At 31.2% G+C, this 24,239-nt stretch overlaps 1 protein-coding gene across 1 annotated transcript in view; it reads left to right on the top strand.

The window, feature by feature from the left end:
* Window positions 1-24,239, top strand: part of LOC111715533 (uncharacterized) — a 24,840-nt gene extending 601 nt beyond the window's left edge. The window contains exons 2-8 of the mRNA XM_023490871.1: window positions 15,117-15,268; window positions 17,392-17,458; window positions 18,133-18,176; window positions 20,585-20,652; window positions 21,507-21,786; window positions 23,442-23,479; window positions 24,101-24,239. Coding sequence (XP_023346639.1) covers window positions 17,443-17,458; window positions 18,133-18,176; window positions 20,585-20,652; window positions 21,507-21,786; window positions 23,442-23,479; window positions 24,101-24,239 — 585 coding nt within the window. The 5' untranslated portion in view covers window positions 15,117-15,268; window positions 17,392-17,442. The remainder of the gene's footprint in view (window positions 1-15,116; window positions 15,269-17,391; window positions 17,459-18,132; window positions 18,177-20,584; window positions 20,653-21,506; window positions 21,787-23,441; window positions 23,480-24,100) is intronic.

The following is a 24,239-nucleotide window of genomic DNA, read 5'->3' as shown; positions in this document are numbered from 1 at the left end:
ATGTCCAACATCCAAATAAAAATTATTTATAACGGGGAATTTTACTTCACGCTCTGCATGTTTTATAGGCAAATTGGTCGAGGGACCCGTGTTTAAGTAAAGTAGCTGCTCACAACTTCATCGTCGCGTCGGTTTAGATAAAATGCACAAATTATTGCCCACCACTTTGCAGAGCGTGATGTTTTCTCATTGTCAAAATTTTCCAAAGGACAGTTAAGTAATTTAACATCCCGCTGTTGTGGCCGGGCGCCTGGAATCATAGATCGGTGTATATCATTTTACATCCTTCAATTTTATCCATAGTTTTGAATTAGAAATTGCGTTAATTTTAGGCGTTCGAAAAATTCAAAATTCAAATTATGCTTATCTGATGCATTCCTTGGTGGTGTAATAAGGTTGCGGTGGTTTACTTCCCTGGGGTCAGGTTTAAACTTCATGATTCATGGATTTCTTTATTAAGTTTATAGGAATATATATATATACGTGCAAATACATCAAAGCAAAATCTTGAATAAATGATTATAGTGCAATTAAATAATTAGCTTCAAGCTAATTAAGATAATGATATTAACAAATTTAAATACAGTAGCATATGTCTTAATGGGGTTAGTATTAAAGCCCGGTTTTAGGCCTAAAGGGAGGGCTTTGGGTATGTAAGAAAAGTCAGAAAATTTCATCAGCCTCAGACCAATACTTTTTGAGTTATGTAAAAAAAACTACAGGGGGGGGTCAAATTGACCCCCCCCCAGCGGGAATAGGGTTAAATTCAAAAAAATTGTTTTTGTTTATTTTTGTCTAAGAAGTAGATAAAACTAAAAACATATAATTTAAAAGTAACTTTCCTTAATTTTTTTACCAAATTTATCCCTTATCGTGTGGTGAGGATAGTTTAAATAATAAACACCATCCGGGCTTAGCTGTGAGGCACATTAGATTTTTTCAGTTTAGTTGATTTGGCATAGGCATAAATTAAACGGAAAAGTCTATTTATTTTCCATTAGGCTTTTTAAATGACGGTTTATATATTCAGTTAACACTGAACGGTTCTTTAAGTACCTTAACGAAATGTTCCGTTAATTTTTAATAAGTGTTTTTCGTTAAAAAAACTTTGCTCAGACTCATGTTTCTTTACCTCCCATATTTTCCAATTTCTCATTCTTATTTCTATTCTATTCTATATATCTAGAGATTTATCATGAACCACAATCTTAACCTTGTTCCAACATTGGGAGCTTCTCGACAGATTGATGAAATCATGGAGCTTCTCGGTAGATTGATAAAATCAGGAGCTTCTTGATAGATTGATGAAGTCCGGAGCTTCTCGATAGATTGATGAAATCCGGAGCTTCTCGATAGATTGATGAAATCATGGAGCTTCTCGGTAGATTGATAAAATCATGGAGCTTCTGCATAGATTGATGAAATAAGGAGCTTCTTGATAAATTGATGAAATCAGGAGCTTCTCGATAGATTGATGAAAATTCTTTGATTGTTTTGAAGACAGAAGGATTACCCATTCAGAATATTAATCGGCTGCAGATTATTAGAAATCAACTTACTTCATAATAAAACATCAGTGGTGTTCATATTTTTTTATAATATAAAAAAATTATATTTCCTCTCATTATTTAGCTACAGGTTTTAAAGGAAGCCGTTTTGAATTTGACATGTAATTCTTAAAGAGGATTGTTTCTTGGAATTACGTCCTTTTAATACTTCCGTCTCCAGGTATCCTCAACTTTTATTGTTTTGTTTCTTATTCTACTAATAATACATTCTTAGTTCCTTTAATACTTCCTCCTGCAGGTATCCTCTACCTTTATTGTTTTTTTTTTCTACTAATAATACATTTATTTTTCTTCCTTTTTTAACATTACCATTTGACATGAATCTGTTGCTCTTAAAAATGAAAAATTCTTAAACTGCAGAAAATCTAAAAATAATAAATGTTATTTTTTCTACGAAATGTAGCAATGACCAAAAAAAATATATTTGTAATAAAAACAAGAATTTATATTGAATTCTGCCAATTTATTAGTATTTGTGCACAATTTTAGACCGCATTGCCATCTTTGAAATATTACTTTTCAAGATCAACCAGTACTAACTCTCCAGTCCAAATCTCAACCAGGCTTAACTCCCCAGTTCTAAAGAACACACAGTCCAAATATCAACCAGGCTAAACTCCCCAGTTCTAATGGACACACAGTCCAAAACTCAACCAGGCTTAACTCCCCAGTTCTAAAGAACACTCAGTCCAAATCTCAACCAGGCTTAACTCCCCAGTTCTAAAGTAAAAACAGTCCAACTGAAATTGCTACACAGGCAATTTCTCCCCTCATAATGTTTCAAAGAGTAACAAAGCTTGGATCTCAAAAATATCGAAAATTTTCTAAAAATTTGAATTTTTCATGTTATTTCACCAGAAAAAAATATCTTCTATATCGACTCTGGATTCCTGTGTTTGTGCAGAATTTTGGCAAGAAGTTTGCAAATTGTGTTTACAAGCGTTAGGAAGAAATCTTAAAACCATTTTGTTCTTACTGTGCTCTCCTTACTGTTTTAAATAAATAAAAGATGAAAATATATATCAAGAATATATAGAATGTGTTTAAAAAAGATTTACAAAACATTTTGATTTTGTACGAGGTGGCAAAATAAAATATATATCAATCTTTCTATCTATACCATCTAAGAAAGAATAAATCTCTCTATCCAACTATCCATCTATTTATCTATTCATCTATCCTTCTACCTAAATATCTATCTAATCTAAGAAAGAATCTGTCTATCTATCTATCCATCTATCTCTCTGCACATCTACATATCTATGTATTTAGCTATCTATCAAACTATTTATCTATCTAAATATCTATCTAATCTAAGAATCTAAGAAAACCCTATCTATCTATCTTTCTATTTATATAACTACTGCAGCAGTTATAGAAGAAATGCTAATTGAATATTGATGATTTTCAGGATTAGTTTTAGGACCATTTAGAAGCAAGAAGCGGTCAGCTACCGTGAGGGCAGTTAGGGAGGCGACTTCTGACAGTAGGAATGGTAAGAAACGGTCAAAAACGATTATGAACATATAGTAATAATAAGGAAAGGTAAAAAAAAATGGAGGGAATGGTTATAAACAAAGGAAAGGTCAGGAAGGATTAGAAACGGTTTGGTGATCATCAAACAGATGAACAGTTAGGAACGATAGGAACAAACAGTAACAACCAGGAATTTTTCTGTTTTGTATATTTTTCTATAATTCGTCATCATATCTGCTTTCTTTATTAACCCTCTCCCCCCACCATCATCTGTAGTGTTTTAGACTAAAGAACAGAAATTTATTTTAAAAGTTTTGCGGGACCTGTCTTTCTTGTTGTAACAGGGGGATTATTCCCAGATTTATTGGACTTTTTCAACAGTCAAACTTTACATGGACGGGCTAATTTTCTATTAAAGAATGGGTTAAAGTTTTGAATTTAGTGACATCTTTTCAAGGTTCAACCATTTGTCTCAAATATGTCGAAGATTTAAAGAATAAGGATTATATCCAGGTCATGACTCTTCCTTTTAATTAAAAAGAAGCCATATTAAGAGAATACATTTACAATATTTTCTCAATATAAGACCCCTCCCCCCCCCCCCCCCCCCCCACCCAAATAAATAAAGTATATAATCAGTTATAAAACAAACATTATCCTCTAATAAACCACTTTTAGTCTAGGCAAAACTCTAATTAATTATCTCTATCATTCACTTAATCTTTATATATCTTGCTTTATATTTGTATATTATATTAATTATAAAAGAAACTGATTACTCATCACCAGCTCTAATTTTCAATCTATATATCTCTGCAACCTGATTTTGTGGACCGTTAATATTTCAAACTATGAATTTTGCTGGATCAAATAGTCGAAGTTTCACACTATCAGGTTGCGAAGATTTAGGAACTGGAGTTTGTGGCGAGTTATAGTTACTTCATCTTTGTCTAGAATGATCAGAAAAATATTTATTTTATTTCAGCCAGAATTTTAGTGTCAATTTTTGTTGTTGTTGATAATTTATAATTTTTAAGAGAAAAGTTTAAAAAAAAGTATCAACCTTTTATTGACTTTTAGTCAATACTGAGAATACCGGATAACTTACAATAATACAAATAATAACTGCTAAAAGTTTTATTTTGTTTAATATAAATTATATTTCAAATCTAATCCGTTATTGATGCAATCAAATATGAAATCAAATAAATAATTAAAATGCCCGATAATTCTCCAAATGTTAATTTTTATATCAAGGAAAAAGTTAAATTTATAATTATTCACAAAATTTCCTTAAAAATCATTCTCAAATATTATGGATTTTCAAAAAATAAAAAAAATATGGGAATTCACTTGGCCCACAGGAAGTGAGGGCTGTTTACTGATTATAGTGTTTGTGATCACTAGAATAAAAAACATTACCTTATAACTTAAATTAGGTTTTTTCAACAAACTGAAATATTCTCACTCCTATATATTTACAAATGAGTATTGTAAACCTTTGGTATTTTAAACAACAAGTTTTGTTTGAAATATCAAAGGTTTACACAACAGGTTGCAAAGATAAAGAGATTGAGTTTTCGATAAGTAGCACAAAAAATTGAAATGATAGTCTTAAGAGATCGAAAACCTCTAGAATTCTCTAAATGTATTTTAACAGTTCCTTAGTAAAGACATGCCCCCCCCCCCCCAAGAAAAATAAACAGAACACCTTGACGGTTTCCTGATCAGGACAATTATAGAATCTAGTCTGGGTTAAAATACTCAGAGCTTCCTCGAGGGGAACTATTATGAATGAAATCACACTGTGCTGCTGCAGAAATACACTACACGCAAATATTTGCAAAAATATTCATTAACACACTATTGTATTCATGCGCGCAGATTTTTATGAGAAATATTGTAAATTGTGATAACCTTATATTGATTTTTCAATAAAAAAAACCCCTAATATTAAATAGTTCTAGACTTTTGTGTCAAAAATTGTCCAGTGTGATAAATTCCCCCCCCCCTCTCCTTCTTGCCGTTTGCCAATGGGCCATGATCAAAGCTGTACTTTGAAAGAGAAAAAAATACGTTCTTGAAAAGCAATACATTAAATTATCGTTTCTTCGTTTCTAAATTCATTGTAAGTGTTACAATAGGCAAGTATGAAGTAAATTATGCAACTATTCATCTGTGTAAAACAAATAAAAATATATTCTTATATCCCTCCTGCCCCTCCCCCCTCTAAACTCTAGATTTGACTACGGTAGCATTATGTGTATTCATTTTATCCCTTGCTGACTAATCTTATGTTGTAAATTGGTGCTTATAGTCCTAGTTCAGTTCTTGTACTTTTATTTTTTTTTCATTATAGTCAGAATACTACGATAGCCGATGGTATATAGTCAATAGTCTATAGTAAATGGTCTGTAGTCAATAGTATATATTCAAAAGGCAATATTCTAGTCCATGTCATTAGACTATAGTCCATTAGTCTATATTTGATAGTCTATAGTCAATAGTCTATAGTATATTAGTCTATATTTGGTAGTCTATATTCGTTTTTATTTTGTCAAGTATACTCAATGTTATAGAACATAAACTAAAATATTAGGACATCGAAAAAAACTAAACTGTATTTTACGAAAATGAATTGAGTCTTGGCCACAAACACAAATTTTGAGGCAAAGGCCCAGTTACATTGAAACATTTAAACTTACGAAGACGATTTAATTTGAACTAATTCTCTGCACGAAAGGAGTTTATCTCTAACAGAACTCTTATAATCTTGGATAGTTTAACCCTATCTCCGCTGGGGTACTTGAAAACCAGGATACGCTGGGGGGGGGTCAATTTGACCCCCCCCTCTAAATCCCATGTTTTATGTCCAAATATAAAAAATGATACATCATTAGAAAGCTCTTGTGCTCTACTTTTAGAATCTGCAAAAAAAATTTGCAAATTTGTCCCCCCCCCTACCCCCACAAAAAAACGCTTATCCTCAAAACCATCGAAGTTAATCTATTTTTAATTACTACCCAGTTGCGCAAGTTTCCCCATTAGTCTTAAAAAGGTAGAAATTATAATATTATTTTGGCAAACCATGAATCTATATAGTATATTGTATAATGAACCAAATAAATATTAAAACTTTTCTTATTTTAGTTTAAGATTTGAACAATTTGATTTTAAGTTGTGACCAGGAGGGCCCTAGGGGAGCAAGGATTGGGGGTTGATGTTACCATGGACTCCAGAGTTATGGAAAATATCTTATTATTTAATTTAAAATTCTGTTTGACCGTTCTTAATTAAATCCTATCTACCCCTTAGATTAAGTTTCCGTGACTTTACCTAGGTATTTTAGGTCCTGGTTAAAACTACAATGAATCTTAAGTTGAGAACCCCTTTTTACTCATTAAATGTAGATTTTCCATGTTTTCTATTTATACTTTTTGTTTGGTTATGTAATTAAGTAATTATAACGTCTTTTACGCTCTTTTGAACCGATTTCGAATGAAAGATTAAAATATGGCTGAAAATATTCCAATACAGTCAGGATGCATTATGTTGTAGTTTTACATGCAGTATCTAGGTATTATTAAGGGATAGGACGTTAAGTTTTTCAAACCAAATATCCTTATATGAAGATTCCAAAGTGAATTGATCGATTTTAGATCGAAATAAACTAAGTTTTGATCGTGTTTAAAAAAACGGTACATGTTTAACGATGAAAAAAAAAATAATGTGGAACGATCGTCAAATATGAATAAACCGTTGACATTGGTATCATGATTAATAAGAACCGATCGTTAACAATGAATAGATTTCAACGATGAAACGATCGCCAACGACGAAAAAATATAAAATTTTGACTTCGTGATAACCAATCAAAACACAAAATTTGATGAGGAGAAGTATTTGAACTACGTAGACGAAATCAAACAACTTCTCTACAGTTTGACCCGGCGAACGACAACTGGTTGTAACGGCGATACTTCTCTTTTCATTAATCTGACCCCAGATAATGAAAATATTAGAAATAAACAAATAAAAGAAATGTACAAATACTGACTATAGGCCTAGGGTATATTTAACTACCATGAAAGGAATACTTGCTCTTCCTGGCCACAAGTGCAGAAGACAAAAATATTCATGAGTTGATTCAAAATTATTAAAATTCCAAAAGTGTATTTTGTAACTTATAAAATAGTTGTTGTAAATGTAGAACTTGATGTGAGACTGTCAGCAGTGGTCTTTTCTGCATACTGATATAGTACAGAGAACATTCTAGTTCATGCTTCCTTCTTCAACTTTACTCTTACAAGAGCTTAAACATCATTATTTGGAGGGGGAGGGCGATACGAAAAGGTGGAAGGAATGGGGGGGTCAGAATTTATTTTGAATTATTATTATTTTTACATATGCATCTCTAGAAAGTCCCTATCTTCAGTTCTGACACGATCAAAGGAAACCTTTTTTGAAATATTTGGCTAAATCAATATTTGTTCGATAAACATGAACTTTATTGGACTGTAAATAGTGTGATAAGTAATACTATATAAAAGTGGAACAAAATTACTGGGTTGGGGGTTGCTTTATTTTGAAAATGTTCCTAACTTTAGAGATCATGTTTCGAAAATCAAGATTTGCCTTTTCTAAAAATAAGCATGCTTCAGCGAATTAAAATAAATCAAACAAATATTAAGAAAAATCTCCAAACCTCTTTGTTAATAAAGCATGTACTGATTAATAAAAATTTATATTATTTTCTATTTCCATTTGTTCACTTTTTCTGAGTAAATATGTGAAAGTAAGGCCGCTATCTTCCAGGAAACCCAAGTTGAAGAATCCAATATATAGAAGAATCTAAGAAAATATCTGCAAGAAGTGTTAGATTGTATTGAAGAAAAATTATCAATTTCTGTCTGAACACCGATTCCTATAAATGATTTGATTAACGTCAAAATTAGCAGCAAATTACACCTCTTTTTTACTTTTTTATATTAATAAAGTAATAAAAATAGTTGTGATATTAATTTTGTAGGTTAATCTGTTTAGTCAACATCTTCTCCGAGTAAAGGAATTGAGCCTTTGCCACAAACTCTGATAATCTAATCCCAATCTAATTTAGTAGACCTTCGATTTTTCAAACTGTGAATTCTGTTAGACTAAATAAATTAAGTTTGAAATATCAAAGGTTTACTAAGCCAGGTTGCAAAGATATAGGAATTAGAAAGTTTGAACTTGTGGCAAAGACTCAATTCCTTTATCAAAAATAGAGTTCTTGAAAAATGTATCCGAATTGAATCTGGAACAATCGCCAACGATTTTACTTCAAACTTTAGCTTCTACGTAATTTGAAATTGGTGAACATTCTTAACGCTGTACTTTTAACTGATCATTGAAATATTAAAACGTGAATCAGATTCCGGTCACTCAAATGTTATTGAAATATAATGTTTTTTTAGTTCATAATGGCTTTCATCATTTGTACTCACTATTTATAAAACTATGAAGAAGGAAAAAGATAGATAAATTACATTAGGAATTTATTACATAAAAATACTATTAATAAGGATTGAACTGGATTTCAATTTTAATAAACTCTTTACCCCTGAAAAAGCTGTTTTCGCGTTAGCCTGTCGGTCGGTCCACTCTATTTTTTATCTCTATTGTTTGGACCAACTTGTAGTATGCTTACAGAAGACATTAAACCACCAAAAAGTACTCTAAGGATTGTTAATACAATCTTTACAACCTACATAAGAGTATTTGGGCTGAAGACAGAACATTTAAGAGTATAATTAGGACTGCAGAGTGCAGAATAATATCGATTATACTTTCTTTTAAAATCTGCATTTCATTTAATTCTACTTTTCAAAGCTAAGTGTGAAAATTAGTATTGAAAAATATAGCTCGGGCCAATCCATAAAATTTATAGAAATGTTGTATAAAGAAACATGATGGATTTTTTCTTAAAAACTTCAGCCAATGGCAGTGCAGTATCGTTGTCACATGATACAGACGGAAATCACGTGACCATTGTACTACACTGCCATTGGCTGAAGTTCTAGTGACGTAATACGGACTATACGGACTTGTTAACACAAATTCGAAATATAAGGAAGACGATTTTACCGACTTAGATGCCGTTGATTATTTTCAAGACGTATGAATCTATTTCCGCCGGTCCGCCCACATGTCACCCTCGCTCCTTCGTCCCCCCCCCACCCCTCTACATTCTGCTCCACCAACATGAAGCTCTACAACACTCCCATGAAGTGCCCACAAATATTCATCATTAATTCCTTTGTTAATTTCTAAACCAACCAATTTTAACCCTGTCTTATGCAAATATTTCAAAACTTTCGTTTTTTAAATAATTGTTTGAAATATCCATTTCAGATATCTTTGTTTTATTATTGTGACTTTTAAAGTCAACAGGACTATATGTAATAATATTATCAATTATATCTAATAAAAATGCCAAAAAAAAATCCTGAGATTCTCAAGCTCCTGTGGGATATCGTTCTTTTTAGATTGGTTGCGTCTTTGTTGAATATGATCTTTTTAATACTATGACTTTTATACAAAATTTTTATATAAAATGAATTTTCGTATGAATTTGACACAGTTTTATATAAACTTCTCAAGAGTCGAGACAGGCACATAAAATAGATGTCTGTAGGTATCGTTCAACTCCTGAGATTCTCAGGTTTAAGCTTATAGACCCCTTTTCATGTTTCCATTACAGTCCCTTTAAGACGTAATTTCAAGTTATCCTAAGTTTGCAGAGTGGGTTGTCCAATATAAAAAATGTTACCCTTTTACCCCATTCTTACCTGAGGATCATTGAGATATTCAAAATTTTTTTCTAAAAAAAGATTCATGTCGAATTGTGGTTTCTCTTTAAAAGTGAATTTACAAGATATAAAAACAATGATATCGTTCTAATTGTTTCTCAATTGTTTTAAAGGGTACCACATTATTATCAAGGGTATCACATTATTATTGAGGTATTGGCAAGGTCAGGTGCTAAAGCTAGTTTCATATCAAAGTTGCATGGCGTACATATATCTTCTATAAAGGTATAAATAAATAAATATTTTAATTATAAAGTTGAATGGAATAATCAACACGTAGAAAGCTTTTATTCTGACCACAATCATATTTGACAAGGGAAATAATAGTTTTTCGAGGATACAGCGTATAATTACAGTCGACTAAATACACTATATATATATATACTTTGCTTGTCTGTCCGTTTATTTTTGTGTGGAACCTCAGCTCAGAAATAGAAAAAAGTGTCTCCAAAATTTTTTTATTTGTGTAAAACTTGAAAAAGAACACAAAAAATATAATCTAATCCGCGAACTGTTTTTGTTATTATTTTATATTGTACAAATAGATGATGCTTACAGATAGAGCCACAATCAAGAGTTTAAACAGAAGATTGGCACACATGCACCCTATAACATCTTACTCTATATACCACTAAAACTACACAATCATATATGTTTGTCACAAGGCTACAATAGGCAGAGGAGGTGTAAAGTCGTAAATTTTACACCATTTAAAAGAAAGAAGACAGTTTTAAATATTAAATTCATAATTTAAAGGAATTGAGTTTTTGCCACAAGCTCAACTTTTCTAATATCTATATCTTTGCAACCTAGTCGCAAACACATTTGATATGTCAAACTTAGATTATTTGGTCTAACATAATTATTTGGTCTAACATAATGTTTGGAATATCAAGGGTCTACGACATTGGGTTGCAAGGATATTGGGATCAGAAAATCAGAGTTTTTGGCAAAGACTCAATTCCTTTTTAAGTGAAGAAAAAAAACACTTACTAGATAATTGATATAGTGCAATTAACTAAAAAAAGGAAAAACCGCTAGTTTGTTGTACAATCACCATACAACTCGAGTACTTCAAAATTTTAACGGATTGTCCGGGGTACATATCGTATTTTTGTTGTTGTACAACTCCTGTAAGTGACAAAAGATATTGATACTGAGAAAAATTCTTCCTAATCACTTTCAGCTTACACATATGATACCACTTCATATTTAAGATTAACACTGATACTTCAACATTAAAAAAAGGGTTCAATCTTCTAAGTGGTTTATCTATCATTCACTGATAATATTATCCTGAACCAAAGTTTCAAACTTGAATTTTTTTTAAATCAGACCTGATTTTATAAATCCCATCCCGCCTGTAAACTTCTAAAGCCTAGTCTATAGAATATCCCAGCTGCCAAAATAAGTTTAAATGTTGGATAAGTTTACTCCAAAATATTAAACTTTTATAATATCTCAGTTTTTGCACACTTCTGCGATACACCTGCAAGTTTATTCACTTTTTGCAATGCAAAAATAACAAAAATATTTTTGTGCTACCGAATTATTACAGTTGATTAATAGTATTGCTTCATATTTCAGCTAGACACTGACGTAATAGTAATTGCTTTTATATTTGCGCCTAAGTAATCATTTGACATAATTTATGGCAATTGGTGTATCTACAAGTTTTATATTCGTTAAAAATAAAAATCTTCTAAATTAAATTACATAAAAGGCGCCACTAGTTTTTAACTGATTTTAAAATAATATTTTTTTAACATCCTCGAACTCTTTAAAGCAATGTCTTTGAAAATCCCCAATAATGTGCAGAAGTTAATTTTTTTAGTTGATTTAATCAAGCATGACTCGATACTCGATTTAACTACTCTATAATAATATCTATTCATATTAGAAATCTATAAAAAAAAGTTTCTGAATATTAAGAAACAAATCTGTTCTATTTCCTTGTGTCAGATTCAGATATAATTATGATGGATGATGTGAGAACGGTTTTTATATTCTTCATACACTGGAAAATATAGTTCCATCATTAAGAAGAACTTATTCAGAGGCGAAATTTTTTTAAGGAGATCAACCCTTTTTTTGATGCATAGGGTAGGGTGGAGGACAGTTAAACGGCGTGTCAATGTTTTAAAAAATCAGAAATTGGTAATAATTGTTAATATTTAAGCTACAGGGCTAAACATTTAGATAATTGAAAAGCCCTTGAAAAATAGATGTATTAACATTAACATTATTTTGATCACTATTAATCTGTTGCGTCAATCAGGAGAAAATTGTAAAAAGGACTCATGCTGAAGAACGTACCGTCCATACAAATTCAGTAAGTTGCAACATTCAACTCAGATCGAAAAATAATCGATTTAATTCCAAACAAATTATTCAGTTATTACAACCAATAGTCGTCGATTATTTCTCGACTCATTCGTATACAGTTTTCATAATATTCTTGATTTTTCTTAAATAATATTTTGCTTGCGCTGGATTTTCGAACATTCCTGGAAAATATGAAAATGTCATCTGTAATAAATCCTCGAAACAGGAAAAAAAGTTTTCAGATCATAAAAAATAGAAAAAAAATATTATCAAATATCAACTATATACGAATGCGTCGAAAAATAATCGATGACTATTGGTTGAAAAATCTAAATGATTTGTTTTGAATTAAATTGATTTTTTTCTGAATTTGTATGGATTTGTTCTCCGGTATAAGTCGTTTTTAACAATTTTTCCTAATAGACGCAAAATATAGAAGTAAGATTAGTTGCGATCAAAAACGCTTATTTTTCACCCCTTTCATTTCTCGTGAACACTCCCTTTAACTAAACTTTCCTCGCTTTCGTCGATATTGGAAATATCAAAAATTTAATTGTAAACGTACAGAAAACGGGTTGAGGATATGCAGAATTCAAAATATTACAAAAATCAACGTATTAACTGTGTTTATATTGCACTTAATACGCACGTATTCTGGCACATTCTGAATTGCATTTAGAAAATGCAATAACGACGAGCCGAATGCATTATTGTTTTTTAACAAAACATTATTTTTACCCCTGTAAAACTCTTTAATAGAAATTTTATTCAAGGAATTATTAGATTTGAGAAGGGGGGAACTAATGTAAATTGCGCACATTAGATTGAAATCTTATATGTTTTCAATCAAACCTTCTCTTTTCATAGAGCTATTGAGAAGAAAAATATGTTTTGAATTTCCAATCTGTAACAGGGTTGTACCAATAATATCATGTTTTGAATTTCTAATCTGGAACAGGGTTGTACCAATAATATCATGTTTTAAATTTCTAATCTGTAACAGGGTTGTACCAATATTATCATGTTTTGAATTTCTAATCTGTAACAGGGTTGTACCAATAATATCATGTTTTGAATTTCTAATCGGTAACAGGGTTGTACCAATAATATCATACTTTGAATTTCTAACCTGTAACAGGGTTGTACTAATAATAGCATGTTTTGAATTTCTAATCTGTAACAGGGTTGTACCAAATACCAATACCAATAATATCATGTTTTGAATTTCTAATCTGTAACAGGGTCCGGTTGTACCAATAATATCATGTTTTGCATTTCTAATCTATAACAGGGTTGTACTAATAATATCATGTTTTGAATTTCTAATCTGTAACAGGGTTGTACCAAATACCAATAATACCATGTTTTGAATTTCTAATCTGTAACAGGGTTGTACCAATAATATCATGTTTTGAATTTCTAATCTGTAACAGGGTTGTACCAATAATTTATCATGTTTTGAATTTCTAATCTGTAACAGGGTTGTACCAACATCACGTAAATTTTACCTACTCTCTCTGTACAGTTCAGTGTGTATAATGTATATTCTGTTTTGTCACATGAGCAATGTGCATTGTACACAGTGTAATTATTGTGAATAAATCTTATCGTAAAATTTGTAATGACTTAATCTTTATCAGATCTTCTTTACACTTAATCTTCTCCTTTTTCCTGGTTTTCGTTAGTCCAGTATTAGTTCATAATATCATAGAGTTTTGTTAAATTTGAGTCCTGTTTTCTTATCCTGTCTTGTTTTATTTCTTATCCTTTCCTACTTTAGTTCTTATCCTGTCCTATTTTAGTTCTTATCCTGTTCTATTTTGGTTCTTATCATGTCCTATTTTAATTCTTATCCTGTCCTATTTCAGTTATTATCCTATCCTGTTTTATTTCTTATCCTGTCCTATTTTAGTTCTTATCCTGTTCTCTTTTAGTTCTTATCCTGTCCTATTTTAGTTCTTATCCTTCCTATTTTAGTTCTTATGCTGTCCTGTTTTAGTTCTTATCCTGTCCTATTTTAGTTCTTAACCTGTCCTTCATTTCTTATCCTGTCCTATTTTAGTTCTTATCCTGTCCTGTTTTAGCTCTTATCCTCTCCTATTTTAGTTCTTATCCTGTCCTATTTCAGTTATTATCCTGTCCTGTTTTAGTTCTTATCCTGTTCTCTTTTAGTTCTTATCCTGTCCTATTTTATTTCTTATCCGGTCCTATTTTAGTTCTTATCCTGTTCTCTTTTAGTTCTTATCCTGTTCTATTTTAGTTCTTATCCTTTCCTATTTTAGTTCTTATGCTGTCCTGTTTTAGTTCTTATCCTGTCCTATTTTAGTTCTTAACCTGTCCTTTACTTCTTATCCTGTCCTATTTTAGTTCTTATCCTGTCCTGTTTTAGCTCTTATCCTCTCCTATTTTAGTTCTTATCCTGTCCTGTTTTAGCTCTTATCCTCTCGTATTTTAGTTCATATCCTATCCTATGTTATTTCTTATCCTTTTTAGTTATTAGCCCGTCCTGTTTCAGTGCTCATTATTTCCTATTTTAGTTCTCATCCCGTCCTGCGTTTTAGTTCTCATCCTGTCCTGTTTAAGTTCTCATCCGGTTCTTTTTTAATTCTCAATTCTTTAGTCCTCTTCAATCTTCTGTCATCAATATCTTCTCTGCCATCACCTTATTCAGTCTTCATACCGTCTATTTTTTATTTCAATTTTGTATTTTCAGAATCTTCATCATATCCTTTTCTCTTATGTCAGTCCCAATTCCCATACTTATTTTACTCCGTTCTTCTTTCATTCATATCTTTATGGGGTTTCTTTTATGTTTGTTTCGTTTAAAGAAGAATTGTATCTGTTTTCAAGTTTTCTTTGTCCAATATCTGATTACCTTGTAACGTTATTGTGCGTCTAGATGTTGAAATGGTTTAGATGAGATGGTCCCAAGGGATCTGTATATATACAACCATCCATTACAGCCTGGATCTTGTATAAAGGCTAGAGAATATCATCAACATCTTCATCTAGATCAACATCTACCAGTTCATATAGAGAATCAACCTGCAGGTAAATACATATTAAAGGGACCGTAGACGGATTTTCATTTGAAGAATTTCATGCAACATTCACAACGGTACCTTTTAAACCTTAGTCTGAGTATACTTGTCTTGCTATTGTAAAAATTACAGGTTTCAATGCGGTTCTTTGTAAAACAGAAACTTTGTAAAAATGACAACAGAAACAATTTGAAGGAAATCGTGTAAAATTGTTTCTGTTTAAAACGGCCAAATTTCTAAATCTTCCTCATTGTAAATACAATGAAATTCAGAAGGGTAACCTTGTGAAATCTTAGTTTTAAGTCGTGTGAAAATAATTTAATATCTCCTTTTATAAGGTTATTTATAGCAGATTGAGTCATCAAAAACTGTCATCGGCGATAAGAAGCTAGCATGCAATGATGCAATGGTCTTTCAGACTTTATTCTTGCTAAGTGTTTTATCTAAAAAATTGAATGATTAATTGTAAAAATCAATGCTTTAAACTCTTTTTAAGTGTATAACTTTGTCTTCTTAGGTTTAATAAATACTTTAATAAATAAAATAAATACGGAATGATTACAGTGATGAATAGGTGTTGTGTAAAATCTTGCATAGTCATATAAATGTACTTTGCAACTTATTATGTATCATTTAAACCATACACCATTCATACAATAATGTGTAGAAAGTATTTAATTATGAAAATTATAATTTTTTATAATTTATTTTTACCAACAGCCGAGTTTTATCTACTCTAGAGATAAATGAGTTAAAGATTATGCAGAGTTATTACAAAAGTTTATTTTATATTATTTAAATTATTCAAAACCACACCTGTTGTGTATGTATAATACACAATACCTCTGATTATATTAATAATAATTTGAATTATTTTGAATTTCTTCATATCTAAACCCTAGACAGGCTGGGGGGGGCGTTAGGCGCCCCCTGTAGTTTTTTTTTGTTCTAGAACTCTCCTTTTTGACACTATCACCGTGAAATTGGGCTATTAACATGCATTTCAACCCTATACCTATTCTCTAAGGTCTTTTTCTAGAAGGAGGGTGGGGGCGCCAAACGCCCCCCCCCCCTCCCGGCTATACATAGATTCAGACCCCCCAGCCTTTATAGGGTTAACATAATTGTGGTTAAATTTTGCGCTTTCGAGCACCCTTTTCCTAGTTTTCATTTTCGTTTTGGCTCTTTGCTTGTTTTCAGATTTTCAACTTCTTAAAAGTAAGAAAAGCCTTTAACCCAATCCAGTTGTACTGTTATCCACTCTAAACTATGCATGAACAAAAAAATGCTACATTTGTTCACAAGTTACAGTTATGAAGTTAAAAAAGTAAAGAAGTTTGAGCGCTCTAGTGTAGGTCGTTTTTAAGTTATTAAGAAAAAAAACTAGGGGGAGTGGAAAATAATCCCCCCCCCCCGCCTCCATCGCGGAAGAGTTAAATTTTCAAAAACGAGCAAAAAAATATATTCATCTCTTCCAGTAAAAATAATAAAAAAATTAAAGAAATGACTTTTATGTAAATCGCCGTTTTTTTAATTAACAATTAGAATTAAACAACTGGATTCTTTTCTGATAAGGAACTAGTATTTGTCCCCAAACTATAATTTGTTATTCGATTAGTTTAAATTTAAAATATCAAAGATTTGATAAAGTGACTAAAAAGTTCTTTAATTTTCTCAATTTTAATCGTTGACAAAATAAAATCTTTATGGTCGTTTCTAAGATTCACCCTTTAAAGGGAGAAGCTGAGCCTGAACCTTCCTAAAATATATTTCAAAAATTATTGTTTCTTTTGTTGTAAATAAAATGCACATTGCTCTGCAGTGCAATAATTGACACTGGGCTTTAAACATTTATTTAGAAACATTAAATATATAATGAAAAATAAATCTTTTTTTAAAACATTGAAACATTTAGATTTTTTAAAAGCTAAAGGAACTGATTACTTACAACTAACTCTGATTTTTCCATCTTTATATCTTTGCTATCTGATGGCGTAAACCTTTGACATTTCGATCTGAGAGATATGTTAGATAAAAAGTTAAAGTTGAAAAATGAAAGTAAGCAAGTAATTCGTTACAAAAGGATTTTTTTTGCAAAGTGATATAAGCACAAAAAATAGTTTTATTTTTCAGGATCCAATGGGTTGGATTGGACTGGAGGCGAATTGGTTAATAATGTAGAATATGCAGAAGAAAGCAGGGAAATATTAAAACATTATTAACCTTGTTACTGTTTTACAGTTACTGTTATTTTGTTTTATATCCTCATTATTCTCTGGAATACGGAGATAAAGAATATTTTTCAGGGGTTCAGGGTTTGCTAGTTTTCTCTATTCATTTTTATCAACTCTATCCATGGATAGAATCATTCTTAAAATTGTGTAAATTCATGAATGAAATCATCATGAACCTTTTTAGAACAACAACAAATTGGTTTCTCATTTGGAAAAGTCAAATACTGGGATTAGGAATATTTTACTGAGCTCAGGGTTCGCTATTTTTCACAATTGTTTTTAAGCAGACATTTTATGAAGCCATGTTTTAGTCACTATTTTTCCAAAACTGGGATCAAAGGAATTGATTCTTTACCACAAACTAAAATTTTCTAATAACTATATCTTTGCAATATGATGGTGCAAACTTTTGATATTTCAAACTTAGACTTTTTGATCTAAGAGAATTAATAGTTTGACATTTCAAATGAGTACGGCATTGAGCTGCAAAGATGTAAGGATTTAAAAATTTGTATTTCTGGCAAAAATCAATTCCTTTAAAATGACTAGACACCATTATCTTTTGCCATCTTGAAAGGATTAATTTAAAAAAACTATTTTTTTTTGTTAATTATAATGCTAATAATGTTGGTTGATAAAGGAAACCTAGCCTGGAACTCTCGACATATGCTACCAATGGACCAGGAAATCACAATACGAACTTTAAGAACTTAAAAAAAAATTTTTGAGTAATGATGCACTCAAGTTCTTTTGAATAAGTCTATTTTAGTCATTTTTTGTGTTAATATTTCATTAAGACAAAAAAAAAAACACATCAAACATCGGAATTTTATGGCTGGTCTAAGCTTAAACTTTTGACTGCATGTATTCGTTTTTATCTTGCTTGCTGATTAAATGATATCTCGGACCTTTCAGATTTGATCGAATGATAAGATTTCTGTTCGGAGAATAATTCAATTTTTTTTTTCGGCCTTTCAAAATCAAAAAATTTCTAACGTGCAGATTTAGTTTCTTTTTCGTTTGAAAAAGTAAACATTATTTTTAAATTAATTAGAATCTCAGAAAATATCTATTTCTGTAAAGATAATAATTACCTTTGGCTGAAAAAAAATGTTTGTTTTTTATTAGAAAATTCTCATTTTCATTCTGATAAATTTAATTGTTCATTGCCAACTGAAATTAAACGTTCAGAAGGACGTTCAAAAGATAAAACAAAATTCCACACATTTAGATCCCTGGTATTGAAACAGGGTTTAAAGGGACTTGTTTAGTATTTGTTCATGAACATGTTGGAATATAAAAATTCAAAATGGTACCCTCTTTAATCTTTCTAATCCCTGACATACGTGTTAGGATGATTAGCGTGAAAAAAGGGGCTAATTAGACTCAATATATTTATATGAAAAGGTTCCAAGATTACTCAGTAAACACTTGAATTGCGTTTCTATGTAAAGAGATGAAAATCTAGTTCACAACAGTATCCTTAAAGGGCCTGTAAGCGAAATTTCAAGTGAACCTTTTTGTAAAGATGGAAATGCTCGATTCACAACAATGCCATTGAAAACTTTATCTGACTAATAATAAAAAACAGGTATTTTAGTTTTTCTAGGGTTCTAATTATGATTTCCTGCAGTAGAAAATAATCAGTTTTTAAAATAATAAACATGGATATCTAATTCAACCTGATCAAACAATGCTTGAAGGGTACTGTTGCGAATGGAGCTTAGACATCCTTGTCTCGAGGGTCACTTGTAATTACGCCTGTACGTTCCTTTAAACTCATAGCCTGAGCAAAACAATGAGGAGGATAACGTTGTTTTTCTATTTTAGAATGAGACAAATTTAGTCCTTTTTAATGAATTTATGCTAACAGTCCCTTTAAGTTGAATAGCCATGCCGGAATTTATATTGAACTTAGTTAAGATTATACAAAGTTACTTAAACTATTTAATATTCTCTAATAGGTTTAATTTCCTAGTTCCATTAATAACAAACCCCTGATAAGCGCTGCAGCTACATTACAATTAATGAAGAAGAGATTTCATTTTTTTAATGATTTTTTTTTTAAATTCCTGATACAAGGCAGCAATAAAGTTTTTTTTTCAAAAGAGACCAAACAATAATGACCTCACAGGATTGAAGGGATATTTAAACTATTTCGCGCGAAACACTCATAATATCCCAATTTTTTATTTTTAATTTCCCAATCAGAAAATTTGGATTTAAGCTCATCTAGTTTTCTTGAGCCATGCAATATATGAAAAAAAGTTCTGAGATGGTAAACAACAACAAGTTTTGATACATTCAGCCCAACTTTGACTTTTAATAGAGGGTTACTTGAAATTCGCCTACAGTCCCTTTAAGTAAAAAAACTATCTGCCATGTTGCGTAAAAAAAAACTTTTCTTCAGAGACGCAGGGATTCTTCAAGTTTCAGCTCTCTATTCTTGCAGGCCCCTATTCTTCCAAATGCTCATTATTCCAGATCCTTATTCTTCAAGATCTCTATTCGTCCAGACCCCGTTTTCCCCGATCCTATTCTTCTAGATCCTTGTTTTCCAGATCCAAAGTCTTATATATTCTTATAATTCTTCTAGATTCCTTTTCTTTTAGATTACTTTTCTTCTAGATTCCTTTTCTTCTAGATTCCTTTACTTCTAGATTCCTTTGCTTCCAGACCCTTTTCCTCCAGATCCCTTTTCCTCCAGCCCCCTTTTTCTTCAAACCCCTTTTTCTCCAGACCCCTTTTTCTCCAGACCCCTTTTTCCAGACCCCTATTCTTTCGACCCCTTTAAAGTCTATCCTGTTATAAATGACTTAAAGGATATTTATCCAAGTTCTTTAGAAAATCTGAAATCCATTAGCTAGACCTCCCAATCGATAGTAAATTTAAACAAGTAGGATTTTGTTAAAACATTTTTATTTTTCTGAAAATCGACAACTTTCAAGAGGAAATTAGGTGCTTGACGTACAGATCGTAACTGTTTTCAGAAAAAGGCTTAAGGTCAATAACTCTTCATGGTAGGCCACTTAAATTAGCGTCGACATTCCCTTTAATTTTATTGTTTTACGTCTTATTGTTGTGGTTGTTAGCAGTGGGATTTACTAAATGAAGGACGTGCTGAGGAACCTGGATACAACCCTGATAATACTCTTACCAGGTGCCAGATAAATCCCCGTTACTAGTATCCATGTTAGAGTTTAAGTGTTGCTTTTTAAGCCGCCATTTTTTCTGCGTAATTGTGAAACTCAAATTTCGCGGATTTTTCGATTAACATTGGTGGATTTATTTATTTCAAAAATCTACATTTTTTAGGCACAATCTTTAAATTTAGACCACCCAGCCATGAACAATTCTTTGGGTTATGTTTGGTGTTACACAAAACTTGTGCCAGATCCCAGCCATGAACAATTCCTTGGGTTATGTTTGGTGTCACACAAAACTTGTGCCTGATATGTTTAGCCATTTTATTGTTTATATTCCGGATATAAGATATATATCTATACATATATTGCTTTTAATTTTTACCTTTGCAATAGTTAACAAATGAAATTAAAATTAAAAAGTGGCAGTTTTGGGCATTCTGTTTGATCCGTTTTTCGCATTCAGGGGCGTTTTTTTGTAAAAGCAACTGAGTCTTTGCCACACCTTTTTTTAATTCCTATATGATTGCAAGTCAACCATATGTCAGGGACCTTAGATATTTCAAACTATGAATTCTGGTAGATTAACTAATTTAGTATGAAATATCAAAGGTTTGCACCATTAGGTTGCAAAGAAATAGTAATTAGAAAACACCTTAACATTGTATTTTCTTGAAATAAGCATATATGAAATTATGCAAAATTTTGGCTCTCACAGAAGATATAAACCTAAACGAAACAAAAAATCTTTTGCTAAAGTCAACATTTTGCACAGTATAATGAAATCAAACTTTTTGAAATATAATTTAAAAACGAAAAGCGACGGTTAAAACTCGGTGACTCTGTTTAATTTAAACAACAATTTTTTCAGGCGACAGAGAAAATTTGCAGATGGAGGCCATATCTCCGGGTTCCGGTTTCACGATAACCTTAACCGTCCTCCGAACCAAGGTCTGCCTCCGGACCCTCTGATGCATGACAGGGACGGCATGCTGGTCGGAGGCAGGGAGAGCATGCTAGTTGGAGGAAGAGAAACCATGTTGCTAAGAGGGATGGGATCTTCGTTAGATGGAGATGTGCGGATGTATGACTCCGGTAGACTGCATAGGAGAAGTTCAAGGCAAAGTCAGGACCTATACTCTCTACATAGGGTATGTAATATGTATGAAAAAAGTGCTACATAAGAAAGTTTTGCTTATTCTGTTTTTTAAAAAAAGATCCTGAAATATCAGAAATGCTTTAAGAAATTGGGAGGCAATCTGCTCCGTTTTATAATTACGATTCGGTTTTAAAATCTGTGGAATTAGTGTTTCTTTCTTGGGACTATAAAATACTGGGCCTCAAATATTTAAAAATTGTGAACAATTATCTTTTAATTTTTTTTATGTTCAATTAAATTCAAGGAATTGTTTTAATATGACAAAAACATTACAAATTATAAGAAAGAGTTGATTAAACTATAATATTTATTATATGCCTTTATGGAGTATTTTCACATTTTAAAACTTGAAACAGTTAGAATTAATAAACAAGAAATTTAAATTTGAAAGTAAGGATCGAAGGCAAAACTCAGAAATTTAAGAAGTTTTAATTTCATTCCAAGACAATCATAGAGCTATTTTTAACCTAAGAAAAATCTGTTAGAATGTTTATTATACTGACTCTAATATTCACAACAAAAGAAATGTTTCCATGTGGAATTTACAATATCGAGAAATCCAGTTAGAGTGCTTAGATATTTAAAAAGGGACTGTAAGCATAATTTTAAGCGACCTTTAATTTAAAGAGAGCAATGCCCGATTGACAATGGGACCCTTTAAACGTTTGACTGAGCATAGAGGACACAGAACAGTGTCTCTTCAATACTGTATAATGATCCCGTAAAATTAAAATGTACGCTCACATATTATGTGAACTCAACGCGGATGACCTAAACATTATTCCTAGAGATTCTGGAATATTGTATGTCCATTGTCCAACATGGTTTTTAAAAATTCAAAGTGAATATTCTTATTCTTCCACTCCTACATAGAAAATAAATATTAATATTCCTTAAATATAAGACATCTTGAAAACAAAGATTTCATCATTTACTAGCGTTTCAATAGATAACTAAGTTTAACTCTGTCATCCTTGTTAAGTCCCATGGGTGGGGTACCGTTGTGAATCGGGGTTTCCCATCTTGAAATTAACCTGTAGTCCCTTACCATTTATCTTATCATTTATAAGAAGGTTAAATATATTATTTTGATATTTTCTAAATATTTTCTGTCCTTACTTTTCTTCTGAATTCTTTTGTGAGTTTATTGTAAAACATAAAAGGTTTATCTTCATTGTATTTTAAGATCAACATCATACAGTTTCTTTGACAAGAAAATAAAAAAGGGAAAAAAATGATAAAAATAATTTCAAGATCAACTTTCCAGGTTTTATCGAAATCTAGTACTTGGTTACCTACTAAAAAAAGGGCCCAAACCAAATTAATTCTTTGGCCTTTTATCCAAACCAAAGTTAGCATAAGCATATTGGTTTGCTTTTGTGCAAATTGCATGAAAAACAAACTAAAACCTAATCAAAATCTAAACCAAACCAAATCTATGTTTTTATCAAAACCAAACCAAAATTATGCTTTTATCCAAACGAAACCAAATACATAATAATATACAAACAAACCCAGATCTATTTTTATGTCCAAATCAATGTTTATCCAATCCATCCCAAATCCCCGAATTTATCCAAACCAAACTTTATCATGCTTTCAAGAAACCAAACCAAACAAATAAATAATCTTTTAAAACTTTTTCAGGATGAGTGTGACGGTTCTGAATATCTAGAAAGTACAAGGAAAGTACAGAACTCAATACGTACATATTTTGAAAATTTTGAATATTTCAAATATTAGGCAGAATTGCCAACTTTTGAACTACATGGTGAACAACAACAAAAACGAAAACATAGAAACAAAAAAAGTTTTTTTCATAAATACGGTTCTACATTTTATCAAATATATTAAGAATTGGCTTATTCATGTGGCATTTAATTATAAAACCAAGCTAACCTCTGGAGTTAACAAATATTTGCTTGAAATCAAATAATGGGCTTGGGAGTGGGGCCGGAATGGAAAATACTTCATATTACATATTAAAATTTACAAATAACATGAAATTTGCATAGGGAGGCAGGCACTTTCCTAGAGAAAAAAGAGAACTCTTAGAAGAATGTTATGAAATGGCTTATTTAAAAAATGTCACAGCATACATGTTAATGTAAATTCCTGTTCATGTATAAATGTCTTATTTATAAATGTCTAATTTTAAAAAAGATTTCTACGAAACTCTATGAAATTTCCCGAATGATTGATTCGCTAAAGCTCGGTTAAATGGTCTTGGTTTAAGTCCAATAATGAATGATTAATGAAATTTTAATCAATATTTTTAAAACATTGTCTTAAACTCGTACTTTTAGATTTAGCAGTTTACAACGTCCAACTAGACGACATAGAAAACCTCGAGAGAGTATTCTTAAGAATGGAGGGGGAGGAGGAGGAGGAGGGGGAGGAGGTTCTTTTTCTTCGCTTCCGAGAGGATATTCACTCAGGAACTAA

The sequence above is a fragment of the Eurytemora carolleeae genome, unplaced genomic scaffold, assembly GCF_000591075.1.
Source record: "Eurytemora carolleeae unplaced genomic scaffold, Eaff_2.0 scaffold1812, whole genome shotgun sequence".
NCBI classification, from domain to species: domain Eukaryota; kingdom Metazoa; phylum Arthropoda; class Copepoda; order Calanoida; family Temoridae; genus Eurytemora; species Eurytemora carolleeae.
This window is presented reverse-complemented; position numbering and strand designations above follow the sequence as displayed.